This window comes from Notothenia coriiceps, unplaced genomic scaffold, assembly GCF_000735185.1.
Source record: "Notothenia coriiceps isolate Sejong01 unplaced genomic scaffold, NC01 NC01_scaffold00005785, whole genome shotgun sequence".
NCBI lineage: Eukaryota > Metazoa > Chordata > Actinopteri > Perciformes > Nototheniidae > Notothenia > Notothenia coriiceps.
The window spans coordinates 251,412-264,215 of record NW_011338486.1 but is presented as its reverse complement, the minus strand read 5'-3'; the positions used below and the strand labels follow the sequence as shown (position 1 = coordinate 264,215).

At 38.6% G+C, this 12,804-nt stretch overlaps 1 protein-coding gene across 1 annotated transcript; it reads right to left on the bottom strand.

The window, feature by feature from the left end:
• Positions 1–5,156: 5,156 nt before the first annotated feature.
• Positions 5,157–11,543, bottom strand: LOC104943158 (5'-3' exoribonuclease 1). Its single transcript, XM_010768489.1, has 11 exons — positions 11,322–11,543; positions 9,945–10,177; positions 9,216–9,313; positions 8,070–8,179; positions 7,385–7,495; positions 7,210–7,295; positions 6,866–6,953; positions 6,461–6,629; positions 6,144–6,211; positions 5,433–5,570; positions 5,157–5,303 (listed from the first exon to the last, which is right to left on the bottom strand). The coding sequence occupies exons 1-11, from the start codon at positions 11,394–11,396 to the stop codon at positions 5,157–5,159; spliced, it is 1,323 nt and encodes a 440-aa protein (XP_010766791.1). The 5' UTR covers positions 11,397–11,543.
• Between the last annotated feature and the right edge of the window lie 1,261 nt (positions 11,544–12,804).

Here is a 12,804-nt window from a genome sequence, read left to right as displayed (position 1 = left end):
CGCAGTTTAATTAAATGAAATAGATTATCGGCTTTTATTAGACGCCACTTTTCCAAAACTTTGGGAAAAATATTGTTTTCCATAACTTTTCATGGGCCTGGAATTTACATTTTGAATTTCCATGACTTTCCCAGGTTTTCAATGACCGTACGAACCCTGAAATATGCTTGCAAATCACTGCTCACATAACACGCACTTGTTCTCATTTTATTTATTTGAAAGTGAAATGTGCTTGTCTGCACTCCTCAGCTCAGGCAGATCTTTCCGCAGTCTCGTCTCCCTGCTGGGAATCACCACATCTCAGCTTAACATCTCACCCTGGCTATCTTTCAAATATCACCTGAGTATTCTTTTCTTGTATGTTTCGGCATGTACCTTAACCACGGTCTGGAAGGCGAAGGGGAGGACCTGCTTGGCCCACTGCTTCTCCAGCTCCACCACCCCGTTGGCTTTGGGGACGTATTTCCTTCCCGCCAGCGTCTGGCCGTACAAAACCACAGATGTCTCGTTCACTATGATGCCTTTCCTCTTATTGAAACTGGGACAAAGAAAAGACATTTTAAGAGAGGATTTGGACAATAAGAGAGGGGAGGCCACACGTTATCATAATTTAGGGATGGATAGGTCTTTGACGGTCTATCATGCTGTTTGGTTTAACACTTAGGAGACGTTTAGAAATATCTTAACCACCTAGGCAACATCCAGATCAATGGTGTTTCTCAAATAAGATCTTTAAGGTTATTTACAGTCATATTTTCCAGTGATCAGATTGAATTTGAGTGCCAAGACATATTCAACGCATCTGTATGGGCTGTTCTGGAAGCTACATGGCTACAAAGGTCATCTTTGTAGTCATGTAGCTTCCAGAACAGCCCATATCATCAGATCATCATTGTGGCTTTGCAATGTGGAACAATAATCATTGCAGTGTCGAGTCATGGTGCAAATCAGGCAGGTATACATTGTTAGTTTCCATAATATCTTTATGTAATTGTTTCTTTTCATTGCACAGTCTTGCTATTGTTTATATATTTGTTTAGCTTTTATTTATTTCATTCTAAAATGCAGCAACAGGATGAATACAAAGATATGAGTACTATTAAAACGGTTGTGCTTTGTCTATTCATTCTAAAGTATCTGTTGTTCACTGTGCCTTACTATTCAGTGAGTCCCTGCACGTCCTTCACCCAGTCCTTCTGCTCCTTGTCAGACATGCAGTTGACTTTAGAGGGAGGGGGGGTGGAGGGCCTGTCGTACAGTCTCTGGACACCAGGCGGTTCCTCTAGACAGAACCTGCAAAGCAGAGGGAGACATTTCACGTGTCAGAGCTGGACTCTTCTTACAGACAGAACTCTCAGCATGCTAACGGGAGAGGAAACACACCCAGTTACGAGAAACATAAACTTAGCAATGTAATACTGTGGAGCACTAAAGCATATTCTAACCAGATAATTAGGCCCAACTAAAACATATCTGTTCAAGTTAAGAGCGTGTACTTAAAAATATAGTACTTATTTTTAGGTGTGCTTCTTCAAAATGGCTGAAATGTGTGTTGTTGCTGTCATACTTTTATTATTCAAACTCCCTTTGAGAAAAGTCACATGCATGCTACATTAAGTAATTCAGCATGTGTCTCGTTATCACAGGATGTGTCTTTTCCATCAACATAATTATTTGATTTAAGTTGTTATTGGCTGATAAAGGCTTTCCTTCAAAATCACACAGATTCTCCTGAATCACAGCCATACCTACATTCTACTCTATGTTTTTAATAATGTATCCATGTGAAGAATTAGCCAGAGTGTGAAAATGGTGATTAATTAAATAAATATATCCATATTTGAGACATTCAGCCCAGTACTAAATCTTACTTGACGTCTCCATCTGACACTGCGATGATGCGTGCTTCCTCTAGATGCGGCCAGTTGACAAACACAGACTTCCCAAGAACCTTTGCAGACACAGCATCACATAACTAAAGAGGAACAAACGGAAAAGAAACAGGGGTCAGTAGGTTTCAGTGGAACGTTTATATACACAGTGTTTAAAAGAGTACGAGCAAAAGTAACTAGCAGAAAAACTAAATATTATATCTGGGTGTTTTAGTATTTATGAAAAATGCCTAAATCAGAACCCTGTTCTCCTACATGTTACACCTACACAGTGCAGACACGAGAAGGTCATGATGACAATACAAAACACTTTTTGTATCCCATTCATCGACCAGAGGAAACCGGCTTCATTGCATTTCTTAGTCAGCACCTATGGCAATAACTAGCAATACATGTATTCTATTATAAAGCTACGTCTGTCCAAAAAAACCTCACTTCATTATTTTTAACCTGTTAGACATTTGTGTGCCTGGTATTCTACTAATTGTTTTTTTTTTTTATGCTAAAGTCTGTATTTTCAGCAGTGTCTTTATGAAATGAGATGAGTAAATAGCTTACCGCCTCGCTTTCCTCGGTGTGCAGGATCTCCAGTATCATGTTCTCCCCTCGGCTGCTCTGCTGGAACACCATCACTCCACTCTTCTTCTTGAAAAACTAAAAGTGAGCCATGGACAAGAGGGACAGGAACAGTTAGAGGGGTGAGAGACCATTTCTTAATATCCAATGACAACAAGCTATCAACGCAATGTTAACTTCCGGGTAAGCCTACAACAATACGTCATTCCTTTCTTTTCTATAAAAGGTGTAAAGAACACACACACACACACACACACACACACACACACACACACACACACACACACACACACACACACACACACACACACACACACACACACACACACACACACACACACACACACACACACACACACACACACACACACACACACACACACACACACACACACACACACACACACACACACACACACACACACACACCTTGTGCTTGATGTGTTGCAGGGTGGGGAAGCCGCAGAAGTACAGAGCTGAGCGGTCGAGGCGTCTGCTGACGTGGTCCAGAGGAACATACCAAGCATCCATAGGGATGTTTGATTTCCTGTAACAAACAGTAAATGTCATAGGAATGGAGTCTCTCTGAACACTTTAACCAACATTTGATAACCTATTTGTTTCATTATCCGTTTACTCTTGTTCAAGTGAGGTGCAATTGTATTTATAAAAAGGATGTTGACCTGAATCTCTAGTATTATTTTTCACTATTCTGAAAGATAATTCTTTATTAAGCTTTTGTGACAGTCGCAGCATAAACAAACAAATACAAATATTTATATAGACATAAGAAAAAGGCATTATATATATATGACATTATTATTATTTATACTACTTTCTCCTTATTGTAGCGGACTATGAAAGATTGTTAGAGAAAGACAACTGTATTTCGTGAGTGTGAGTGTGTGCGTGTGTACCCACCTGACTTTGCAGTGCATGATGTCGGGGAAGAGCTGCGGCAGGCTGGAGTTTAAGGGGAAGTCGACCTCAGAGTCGTACGAGTAAACGGCACAATCTGTGTGACAGTTCCTGTCCTTCTCCGCTTTCGTCATCTTGTCGTTATAGGGCTCCATGGCTCCCAGTAAGCACCTCTGTTCAATAAAAACACATACGAGTACGCTTTTTAATAAATGTAGGAGTTTGTCCTCTGTGTGTGTGTGTGTGTGTGTGTGTGTGTGTGTGTACCTCATCTATGAAGGGGATCAGAACCACAGCCTCCCACTCCTGCTGCTTGCCGTTGAGGTCCGTTTTGAAGTCAACAGGGTAGTACTCAATGATGGGCGAGTTTTCACTGCTCATCAGGTGCTGAAACATCAAAAACTATTCATTATCTTTTTTTTATTTTATGTTTATCTTGCACATACGTATATGTGTTTTTAAATTATTCCGAGAGTGCAGAGTTAATATTATTGTACATATGATATAGAATCCCTACAATGTTTATATATTTACAGTGGGAAGAAGAGAAAGAAAGATAGAAACATAAATATTTCAAAAGATATACTGTGTATTTTTACCCCTTAGAGCTGGGCAATATGCTTTACAAATAACATCACAATATTTAAATGCTATCTATCAGAATATTTTAAATATATCTTGATATTTTCTCTAAAATAACACAAATGTTCAATTTAATTTGTGTGTCTAGTAAACTTGTTCTGATCACTCGGAGTTGATGTACTGTTCTGAAGTCAGATTGGTCTTCTAAAATGGTACTTAATACTGAGTTTTAGTATACTTGTACAAAGTGAAAACCAATCAGATTAACTCACTGTAAATATTCTGTGCATACTAACTGTTGTATGTGTGTGAGAGTGTGTGCTTGGACAGGAGTGTGTTACCCTGTAACTCTCAGGCAGCAGCTCCATGCTGGCAGCAGGCAGGACGGCCAGCAGCTGCTGGAAGGGCATGAAGGGTCTCCCAAAGTCAAAGGTCAACTTCAACCCGGCTATCTTCCTGATGTCCGACAGGAAGGGAGCGTAGTGGAAGGGGTAGTACCTGAAGGGACATGCACACCATATTAAAACACTGATTTCAATAAAGATCATTTAAAGAGACGAGATGTAAGGAAGGCGAGTCAGGGAAATATGTTGCCATTATTTTTGTGTGCATTACATCATGTTGGCAACATTTGTAGACATTTGTTTTTCTTATTTGTGTATCTTATTAAAAGGCATGGTTGTGAAAGTGTAGATTTAGTTTCTGTACAGAATCATAGGAACAGTCTGAGATATTATACGATAATTCCACATGTTTCAAGATCCATCAATACATCATCAGACTTCTCCTCAGACCACAGGAAGGTGAAAAAGTGACTTTAGAGAAGAAGCTCACCAGCTCCAGGACTGAACCCCGTGGTAATAGTAGTGAAGAATCCACTGGATACCTTCCACATAACACTTAGCCTGGTTGGCCAGAAAATCACTGCAGATGAGAATACAAACAGATGTTAGGGTGACATAAGAATTAAAGATTGATGTAGGGCATGAAATATGTAAAAGCTGACCAGCTACGGAGGAAAAAACTAAAAAAAAGTACCTGCAAAAAAAATGTTTTCAACATTACTCAAACTGAGACAGTGTTACGATACCAATTTCCAACAACTTTTAGTTGATTAAATCAGGTAGTGTGCAAACCATTACAGGAAACAGCATTGATTGCTGTTCCATGCCCTGTATTTGTGTGCACTCACTCTGACACCACATCCACTTCCATCTTGGTCATATAGTACGTGCGCTTGTACTGTCTGAACTCTGTTTCAAACATATCGTCCTCCTCTTCCTCATCGTCGCCTCCCTTTCCTTCTCCGACCAGCCTTCCAGATGAGACAGAGTCCTGAACAAAAAACACACGTTATTAAATTACAAGAATATAAACTCTTTGCATAAGAAATGAAGAAAATATTGGGTTTAATGCCAAAGTGTGTATAGATATATAACGAAAAATATTTGGACATAAGCAGACCTGATTCTTGTCATTGTCTCTGCTGGCGGCTTCCTCTTCTGCTGCCTTACCGGCCGCCTCGTTCAGATACTTGTTAGCAACTTTACTCTCAAACCACTTCAAGTCCACGAAGACCTCATTGAAATGCTCTCGATCGAACTAGAGAAAAAAGAAGGAGAGAAAGTTAGCAACATATTTAAACTATATTTGTGTGTGTTTTTTCAAATAAATGCAATCATATACCAAATAGTTTCTACTCTGTGTTGCATGCCTACTCGTTGTGTTTAACCCAATATTCCGGCACAGTTGCAGATAAAGATGAGGCTACAGCTATACATAAGATAATTATCATACATATCATATCATGCTATTTGTAGAACTGTATTCCAGCCGTGGCTTCGTAGGATTGTTCAAGACGTGTGTGATCCAAGCATTTTGAATTTGAATTGAGTGTTTTAAAGTTTTGGTCAAAAAACAGCTCTCAAGCTTGTCACACACCGCCCACAGTGCAGTCCGGAACACCATACATATAAATATCAACAAATAGATATATTTGACACATTTGTTAGGGGGATGACATCAGATATTCAAAACTCATTTTGCAAACCTTCATAGAAGTTTTAAATGTAAAATAAAACACAACCATAATAACATAATAACAGTTACTAGTACAATAAATAAAGTATTGTCGAAAACTAAGTATCATAAGTGAATCAGCTTTTGTTGTCTCACCTCAGCGAGCTTCTCCAAGTATTTCTCAAAGTTTCGGAGGTTCAGATGGCCGTTCTCGTTGAGATAGCCTGAGGTAGAAAACAGGATATTTGTATCTATGATATACATCAAATTCGCACAAATTATATATTCTAGTAAAGTAAAGTAACTACCCACACAATTACAAAAAAAACACATCTAGAGCACGAGAAACTTCTGATATTGCTCGATATTTACATCCAACATCAAATCTCTCCAAGAAAAGCATGTTATGACTGTGTGTGTGTGTGTGTGTGTGTGTGTGTGTGTGTGTGTGTGTGTGTGTGTGTGTGTCTCACCCCCTATGGTGGGCAGAGCACAGATGTAGGTCCTGTATAGCAGCGGCAAAGCATCATGACTGATGTGAAGATTTGGGAGGTGGGGGATGAAATCGTTCCCCACTAGGAAGCCCATTAGAATCCAGTCGTCTATTATTCGCTCCAGGTCATACTTAGAACCGAGGTGACTCTGTAAGAAAACACACAGAAAAGTCATCAGAATATAGAGCACAGATATTACGATAAAGCCACACTAAAATGTATTTTAAAACCTGCCCTGTGCATTTGTTTGCAGAATTAGAGTGGGATTTTTCCATGACGGAAACTGTGTGTGTGTGTGTGCCAGTGTGTGTGTGTGTGTGTGTGTGTGTGTGTGTGTGTGTGTGTGTGTGTGTGTGTGTGTGTGTGTGTGTGTGCATGTCTCACCCTGAGCCCAGAAAACTCATAATCGATGTATTCCCTCATCAGAGACAAGTGAAGCAAATGAAAGGTAGTCTCCTCTGGAGCCGTTATCCTACAGGAGAGGAAGAGAGAAGCGTTCAGAGTGTGACAGAACTGACAGATGACACACCACTAGAAAAAACATGGAATACAATTGTGAGCACTTTATCCCAGGGGAAATTGGGTTTTGGTGACGGTGCAGCATTTTAGAATTACATTTAAAATATGTATAAATAAAAGAAACATATAGAATACTCGTATACAGACATTAGAAGTTAAAGTAAAAATATGTAAACAAATACTATTCAAAATTTAGGAAGGAAGTGAACCTTTTCTGGTTTTTCTTTCCTCCAAAGCGGACCTCTTCTCTGAGCAGGGAGAAGTTTGGCTCGTGGCTGGTCAAACCCAACATGATCTAAAACACAGGAGAGCAGGATAGTGTGAGTATCAAACAAATGGTAAGAGGAGGGACAATATCTTCATCCAAGGGCACAGAAACCGTACCAGGTCAGCATCCAGGCCGTACAGGCAGTGTCGGGTGTTGGGGTTGTGACTTGGCTTTCTGTTCTCAGAGCGAATAAACTCCATGATCTTATGCTCGCCCTCGCCTGGAGTCTGTAAGGGGAGGAAAGCTAAATATTAGAATCAAAAAAACTTTATTTATTCCAGGGAAAATTTTGTTTTGTGAGAGTTGCTTGATGTTTGTATACAATTAAATACAATTAAAATAAAAGTATGTATCTAAACATAAGAGGTTAAACTAAGAATGTGCAATAAAAAAGTAAAACAATTTAAATAAAATATATGACAATCATCATAAGAAGTTAAAGTAAAAATGTCAAATAAAAGATTAAATAAAATAGAATAAGAATGTGTTTGTAAACATAAGTTAAAGTAAAATAAAAAACGTATATAAACATTAAAAGTTAAAGTGAACATTTCCAATAAAAGATCAGATAAATAGCCTTAAGATATTAATATAAGATAATAAATGAGAGTACACATTTTTACATTGTATTAAGGTATATAACCAGTACAATCACTGGTGTATGAGTATTAATAAGATATTGATGCTGAATTGCAGTTTAAGGTACTATGGCTGCAGGTGGTAAAGTATGTAGACAACCACTTATTGAAGCAGTGGTCGAATCACAGAGTCTGAAAAGTGTGAAAACAGCTGTTGCCGTACCTCGTGACCCGACAGGTAGACGTTGACGTTCTGCCACAGCTTGTCGGTGGACAGCTTGTTGTGGACAAAATACTTGAGCTGCTCCTGGAGTCTGGCCATAAAGTCAGTGCCTGGAAGAAGGATGCGTGGTTAAAGAGAGCGGCTGACAACCTCTCAGAACTAGGGATGGGAATTTGAAGGCAAATGTATATTCGAATATTCGTCCCCCAAAAAACGGTTAACCGATTAACCGAAAAGTACATATTCCATAAAAATAAATAAAAAAATGTGGGAAACATTTTTACAAAAGAAAAGAAAAAATAAATAAATACATGTTCAAATAAGTATAGAAACCAAGTCGAATTTGTCAAATGTATTGAACTGGTGATCACAGTTTGAACAGTTGACAGCTATAGGCATAGAGCTTTCATGCTTAAAACATAACTTGGTTTTCTGATGGATTTGGACATAAACGTGAGTGAACTCTAACCGGACGCGAGAGAGATCAGCATCTGCAGCTCTGCCCGCTGTGAGGGACCGGTGAGCGGAGAAAAACACACCTTTAGACCTAACACACTTAGCTATGGCACTGTCGTATACATTGAATTATTCCATTTGATAATATGTAATCAACTTAGGCACCCCACCCAAAAACAAATTATTTAAAAAGAAAAAAATTACAATAAAAATATTCATAACTCATATTCGAATACCTGAATAATTTTGAATATTCAATTAATCGTTCCCATCACTACTCAGAACAGATACCTCTGACATGTTAGCGTTGTCCAAAATATGTATGAATAATTGATTAATTGTGCCAGTGGTTGCATTGCATTTTCTTGTTGTGGTATTATCTATTATTATTCAGCCAAAGTTTTGAAGGCCCCAAAGATTTCTCCTGGGGAAGTGATCAGAAGTCAGCAGGACTCTCAGAATATAGAAATTGTCATGTGGCATCCACACATTTTTTATCTTGTTATTTCTGGCTAATTGTCAGATTGACCATGAAAATATGAAGAAACCCTTTCACTTTAAATATGAATGTAGATTGATAAGTACTCAAATATCTCCCTACCCTGAAATGAAGAGGTACATGTTCTGCTACAGCTCAATTTAACTGTGTGACGTTTGTCGAGTGTCAAACTGAGGGGCATGCGTGCCTACCAGGGGTGATACAGTTGGAGTCGAAGCGAGCCTCTGTGGGAAGCACCTCTCCCTTTTCCAGAGCTTTTTTTATCTTGTCCTCTGCTTCTTTGGCAGACCTATACACAGACAGACACACATATAAAAGAGAGAAGGTCAAACTCACAGTCTGTGTCTCCCTGTAGTCGGGTTTCTGAAATGTTTACTAAGCCAATGTTGCATTTCAGTTCTGTTTGAGCTTCATTCTGCCTTATATGCAGTACATCAGACAAAGAACTATAACAGTGAATGTATACAAATAAATGTGCAAAAAGACTTTGCGCCTTGATCAGATAACATTAAGAAAACATGCTGTTATTTACACACAGAATCAAGGTGCAGACCTAGGATTCTCATTCTTTACTCTGTATTTTTATTTTTTACGTAGCATCTTTAAAATGTTGAACAATATGGTATCCACACCCTTACACACTCAGTCAAAAAAATTATATATAATAAAAAATAAGATAAGAAACTGAAAATATATTTGTTTTACCACAGTTAGAAGTGTGTTAATACTAAGGGAAAAACATCCCATGCCAAAAAATTATAAAAGTAATTAAATTCTGTAGTTACAACAGGAGAATGTTTTCCAGCTAGCATAACAAAGTCAGCTGCATTGATTTCAGGACGTGTAGCCCATTCTGCGTGTCAGCTACACAACCACAGGAGAAAAGGAGATTCTCCATGTTTCTTCTCATCCATCTCTACCTGAATCTCCGTCCTCTCTGCTGGTTCATCTTCGCCCTTGGTGCCACGCCGTCCACCGCCATGAAGAACACCTTGCGGGGCTTGATGATCCTGAACAGCACCTCCAAGTAATGGAAGATGTCGGCAAAAATCTTCTCCTCGGAAATGCGGAAGTGGACATCCTCATCGTTCGGGTGGGAACATTGGTGGATAATCCCATTCATATCCAGATAGAGATTGTCAAACTCTGGAATCTGAGGAGAGAAAGAAACAAAACTGAGCATACACTTTTGATATTATACAAAAAAGTTACCAATATTCAAAAATATTTTTATATTTCTTGAATCCTGGAAAACAGCTGTTGGCAACAAAGATATTGTAAGTTGTTTGGTTTTATTTTCAGGTACATTTAATTTGGAAAAAGGGAAAATGTTAGGCATAAGGATAAGGGATAACCTATGGGGATAACAATGTTTCAGTCTCTACTGCTGTTACGTCTGTATTTACAGTTTATTATTATTTATTATTGTATTGTTGTCCATGTGCAATGCCTTGTAAAAATGCTTATGCCGTTACAAAAAAAGGTCAATTTTGTATCAATAAAGTAAAATTGATCTTATGAAATACAATCAAAAGGAGAACATGTATTTTATGTTTTTGAAATCATTAACAGATAATTCCCAGAAAATGAAAACAACAACATATGTTTCGTATCCATTGTCATCCAATATAAAGATGCTAGCATTAATCTTCCTTTGTATTGTTTTAACACACATTTCAGAGCTGGCTTACGCAATGAGAGTGACACTAATCAACGTCCAGCTGATGAAACCCTATCTGCCCTACGACACAAGGAACTAGGTCACTAAAGTCAATTCCAGTGCCGCTAAAGTAGACTAAATAACTTGAATTCATATCACATAAAACGTGGCCATATATGTATTGCATTTTAAACCCTTCTAGACAACGTGACACAAAGTATATGTAAACCAAATAACTAGCTACATTTAGTTAGCATAAAGTTGGTTAGCCTATCTGACTGTGAGGGGTTTATTGTTTTTCAAAATCTCAACGAAGACCTAAACAAGTCGGTGGTAACATGTGTATTACTAAGATGTATTTTTGCACTGGTAAATGTGTACACGTAGAACATATACAATGGTAAGCGAGTAAGTGTTGGAATTTGGTATGACGCCAATTTGACTAGCAATATGTTGTATGTTATCAAATGTAAGAGTCAGTCAGAAGTGGCCGGGCAAACACATTGGTGAGCTAACGTAAGTGGAATAAAAGTTCCAAGGCCCACTGACGGTGTACTTTGCTGATAGCAAACAGCTAGCTAAGCTAACGCTGCGGCTATGAGCAACAGTGGCTTGCGAAGCTAACGATGTTTCCTACCTGATGTTCCTTGACAACTTCACTAAGGCAGGGATATCGCTCTGAAATCCATCGATAAAATTTCGGTACTCCCATCTTCACCACGAAAGTCTAAATCCCCTGGAGGAAAACAGTTCAATCTGAAATGTGGTTTAGCTAGGTATTTAACTGAATACAGCCAAGGCTTCGCTCGATAACATGAGAACTTGCTTTGAGTGGAGTCTGGTTTTGTTTCCAACGGCCGCTAACTAGCTAGTTGTCCGTAGTCCGTCTGTTAAAACATTCCGCCGCTACTGTGAAAACAGTAGTTCCGTTTTGTTTTCAGTTGTATTTGTGAAGAGCCCATTCCCGCCAGAAAATAGATACATAAACACATTTATAAATAATAATATTTAAATGTACATTCTATTTTTAGTTCAGCTAATTTCATTTCACATGAATACGCATTTACCTACACATTAGTCACTTGCAACAATCTCATTCTCACATTTCTATTTTATTTCTGTTCTGTTTCTATTTGTCATTTTTGTTGCACTGATGAAGGAGCATTAATGGGACTTATGATGTTGCCCTAAACACACTGTAGCTATTGTACATTATGACAATAAAACCTATCAACTTAAAATCAAAGCCGCAGTAGCTCAGTGTGTAACCGGAGGGTCGCCGGTTCAAGTCCTGGGCACTGCCAAGGTGCCCTTGAGCAAGACACCGGAACCCCATTTGCCTCCTGGAGCTTGACAGACTGAGTATTTGTGCTGTGTGTTTACTATGTATACAAAAACATATAAACAGAGTAGAGTGGACAAATGACTCCTCTTAACCTTCATCTTAATTAGCAAACCCAGAAGTCATACTTGGCTAGTCATGTTTTGACAGGGCCCTCTCATACAGCCAACAGCTCCTCACAGCTCCAAACATTGTTGTAAATTGTCAAAAATATATATTTTTTTAATAAAATGATCACATATCGTTAATCAAAATAGTTTATTCAAAAGCGTATAAACCTCATCAAATCAATAGCAATCGTGCTTAAATGGGAGTGTGCCCTAAAGCCAGCAAAGTATAAGGTGAATACGTGCAAAACACATTTATGACACCTACTACTGTCACAAACCCCTTTCCCCTTCTGTCTATTTGGGAGAATTCATATAAAGCATGCCGGGCCCCAAAAATAATTGTTTGTTTTTTTCTTATTGAATTGCTGGACATTTTGCAATTGCTAACTAGTTTGAGTTGTTCGGTGACTAAAGAATGGTCCATAACTGTCAGGGCTTGTTAGGCAGGTATTGCGCACCATGCATACTTCTATTAAAAAGTGGTGCGCAGGGCGTGCAACCAAGTGAAGGCAAACTGAAAACTAGTCTTCATCTCTGATTTGTTTTCATTGTCACGACACACATTACTAAAAATACTGATGGAAGATGGTTCTATCTGGTGGTATCTTTTAATATCAATATAATTATTATCTGGGGAAAATCAGCCTGCCAGTGTCCAGCGCGCGCGC

Bases quoted from the DNA above. Each gene is read 5' to 3' on its own strand.
- LOC104943158 (XM_010768489.1), bottom strand. From the start codon at position 11,396: ATGGGAGTACCGAAATTTTATCGATGGATTTCAGAGCGATATCCCTGC. The intron at 7,296-7,384 runs GTACGGTTTCTG...CCTGTGTTTTAG, and splicing joins ACGGCCTGGATGCTGACCTG to ATCATGTTGGGTTTGACCAG. The intron at 6,954-7,209 runs GTTCACTTCCTT...CCTCTCCTGTAG, and splicing joins GGAAAGAAAAACCAGAAAAG to GATAACGGCTCCAGAGGAGA.